Here is a 3088-nt window from a genome sequence, read left to right on the forward strand (position 1 = left end):
TTTCCCGTCCTCCTGCTCCCTTCACCAGCTATGCCTGGACCCAAACCCTGTGCAGAGAGAGTGCATGCTGGGCATGGACACATGGGGAATTGGTTTGTCATTTGCACATGAGCCCTGGAGGGACAAGAATCATGGGGCTCTTAAACCTCTCCAGGAAATGGCCTGCCCATAGAAAATCCTAAAGCTGCTCAGAGTGAGACTCTGTGTGGCTCCTTGGGGCAGTTACTGGCTTTGTCTAGGAATGCTTCCCTCTTACTCCATGCTCAGAAAAATACCTGAAAACTTCTTTTCTCTGCACTGCACCAGCATCCCACCCCACCTGAAAAGGGAAGATGACTTCCATGCTAGGATTCATCTTATGCAGTGGCATTTAGAGTTTGCAGTAGTGGGCCAAGGTGTGAAGGGACAGCCTGAGCCTGGTCAGTCCCAGTCTCTCTCCCCTTCCCTCACAGCTCTCACCTACCAGCAATGCTGTACAGGACAAGGTCAAAGCCAAGGATGTGTTCTCTATGAGATAATGTCCTTCAGTTTTGGGGCAGGGAGAAGAGAAACTAAACTTCAAAGGGACACAGAGAGTAGCAGAGCCCAGCTCTTGACTCCCAGAAGGGAAATGCAAGACCTGGATTGGGCAGATGAAGTCTGAACCCTTCTGGCCGCACCACACACAGCCCAGCAGCACTGGGAACACCAGTCTAGGGGACAAACTAGCCCGAGCTGCTGCATGGGTACAGGTGGGCTGATCATCTTTAGTGCTCATCCACAACCATGTGGGACCATGGTCCAAGCGTACCCTGCAAGCTGCAAGAGTACAGATAAGAACTGGGATCATCCTGGGCCCTGTTAGGTTTTTCCAACCCTGCCTCAGCAGAAAGAGAGGCATTCCCTGCCCCAGTCCCTCTTCCCCAGCTGTTTGCCTTCTCCTCCTCCTCATGCATCCACGTTGGTGTCTATCTTCTCATCCTCTTTATTGTGGTGATTGTGTAGGAGACATCAGTGCCCCGGGTTGGAAACTGGAGGGGCTAGAAGTAGAGGGCAGGTGGGAGTGCACTGGAGTTGGTAGTCCCAAGGGGAGCAGTGACTCAATGAGGATTTTGCCTGGTCCCTGCCTTGCTCCTGCAAGCTGTGCTGAGTGCCCACATGCAGAAGTAGCTGCTAGAATCCCAAGAATGCAGGATGTGCAAGACCAGAGATGTGCTCTGGGAGCTCCTTCTAGAGGTGGTGCTTGCTTGTCCACAGCAGCCCCATATTGCAACATGGAAGAACTGTGGTTGCTATTGGAGAGAAACTGGGTACTTCCACAGTAGGCATCTGCTGAAACAAGGGAAACTCAAAGTTTAGAGGCTTGGCAGGAGAGATACACTGAGGTCCTGGGTACTGTAAGCCCTTCTCCACCTGCCACCAGGCACACCTGAGGGCTCACATCTGCCAAGACACATGGCCACAGTCATAGTAACATGGGGATAGGTGCAGGGTGCCCAAAGGCTCCCTATCACTTCAACCTATTGTGTCCCTCACTCAGGATTGCTCCCCACCACTGACAGACTGTCCATGCAGCCAGGGCATGGTGTTTGGTTTGGGAAAGGAGAGAGTTGGAGGGGAGCGGGGGTAGTGGTCTACAACTTCTTCCTCTCCCTGTTACAGAAGGAAGTTAAAGCTCCAAACTATCCCTGTTTCCCCACACAACCTTTCTTTCTCCATGGGCTGGATACCCCAATATGTGGATAAATGAGGTATGACAGCACGAATACATGGGATAGGCTTTATAGTTGGGTATGAAAATACCTGAGCACAGAAATGGCCCTGTGTTCCCAGGACTCATCTTGGGATCTGCCTTACCTCCTGCAGTTATTGTCAAGATGACACATGATGTCAGCAGGACCATCCTGCCCCTGCTTTCTTACCCAGTTAGAACTAAGTACAGAACCAGCCTGGCTCCCCCCATTCCCACCACAGCAAGACAGTGCAGGGCTGAGCAATGCTCTGGGGATCTGGAGGGAGGGATCAAGATACCATGGGAGGACAGAGCTCAGATCTGCCTAAGTCAGAAAGACCTCAGCTTGGGGTCCCACCACTCCCAGCCGTGGAGCTGGTGGACATCTCCTCTGTCCCTGGTGGTGGGGTCAGGCATATACCTGCCTGCTGGGCTATGTCCACTCTTCATCCGTCCATTGGTCCTCCAAGATCTGCACATACTATGGGAGGATGGGAAAGGGCAAAGTATTTTGGGAATGATACAGGTCCCAGACAGAGGAAAACACAACAAATCCCATGTCTATCTCCTTTTCCCAGGGATGGGGAGGCTCTTACCTTTAAGGGCTGCAGCAAAGCTGATGATCAGCATCCAGAGAAACATTGCAGGCTTCCCCAGAAGAATTTGCATGGTGCACCATGAAGTAGGAAAGTGCAGTTGTGAGGCTGAGAAGGGCTCAGACCTTCCTCTGAGTCACCAGAAAAATGCTCTGTTCTTTCAGTGCTGGAGGCTCAGATTTCCTTCCAGCTTCAGGCAGATTTGTAGCCTTTTCAAAGCAACCCCTTTGCAATTACATATACAGAGTACTTCATACACTGCGGAGTTGAATGCGGGTGTTGCTGCTGGCCTCGGTGAGGCCAGGAAACTACATTCTCGTTTTTGTACTGCTCACCCTGTACAGGAAGCACACCTCACTTGTCTCCCCAGCGTCCCTCGTGCCATTATCTTAGAATCTCTGATCAGAGGCTGTGGCCCTGTTGATGACTTCGGTCTTGTAGATTGCTGGGAGGGGACAGGCATGGTGAAGTGAAGGTTTTCTCCCTCAGAGTGATATTCTCCCTCAGCATGGCCCAAACTCATTGCTTAACCTCTAGCTAAGGGCAACAGATACCAGAGCTGTGAAGGATTGATGGATTTTCACTTCTGGCTCCTCCATGTCCATATCACTGTGTGCTGTGCCCAAAGTACTGAAATAGAGCAGGCAGTCTTCCTCTGTTTGCTGAAGAGCAGGATCACCACCAGGTGGGGGGTGACATATATCCTGGGCAAAACAGGCCATCTGGTCACAGAGTAATCCTGTCACCCCTTGTCACGGGCCGGTACCGGGGGCTACCGGCT

General features: G+C 51.8%; 1 protein-coding gene across 1 annotated transcript in view; it reads right to left on the bottom strand.

Moving 5' to 3' along the window:
* LOC104394762 (Ig heavy chain Mem5-like) overlaps positions 1-2353 on the bottom strand; it is a 16721-nt gene extending 14368 nt beyond the window's left edge. The window contains exon 1 of the mRNA XM_010004398.1: positions 2308-2353. Coding sequence (XP_010002700.1) covers positions 2308-2353 — 46 coding nt within the window. The remainder of the gene's footprint in view (positions 1-2307) is intronic.
* Between the last annotated feature and the right edge of the window lie 735 nt (positions 2354-3088).

This window comes from Chaetura pelagica, unplaced genomic scaffold (genome assembly GCF_000747805.2).
Source record: "Chaetura pelagica isolate M959 unplaced genomic scaffold, ChaPel_1.0 scaffold379, whole genome shotgun sequence".
Classification (NCBI taxonomy): domain Eukaryota; kingdom Metazoa; phylum Chordata; class Aves; order Apodiformes; family Apodidae; genus Chaetura; species Chaetura pelagica.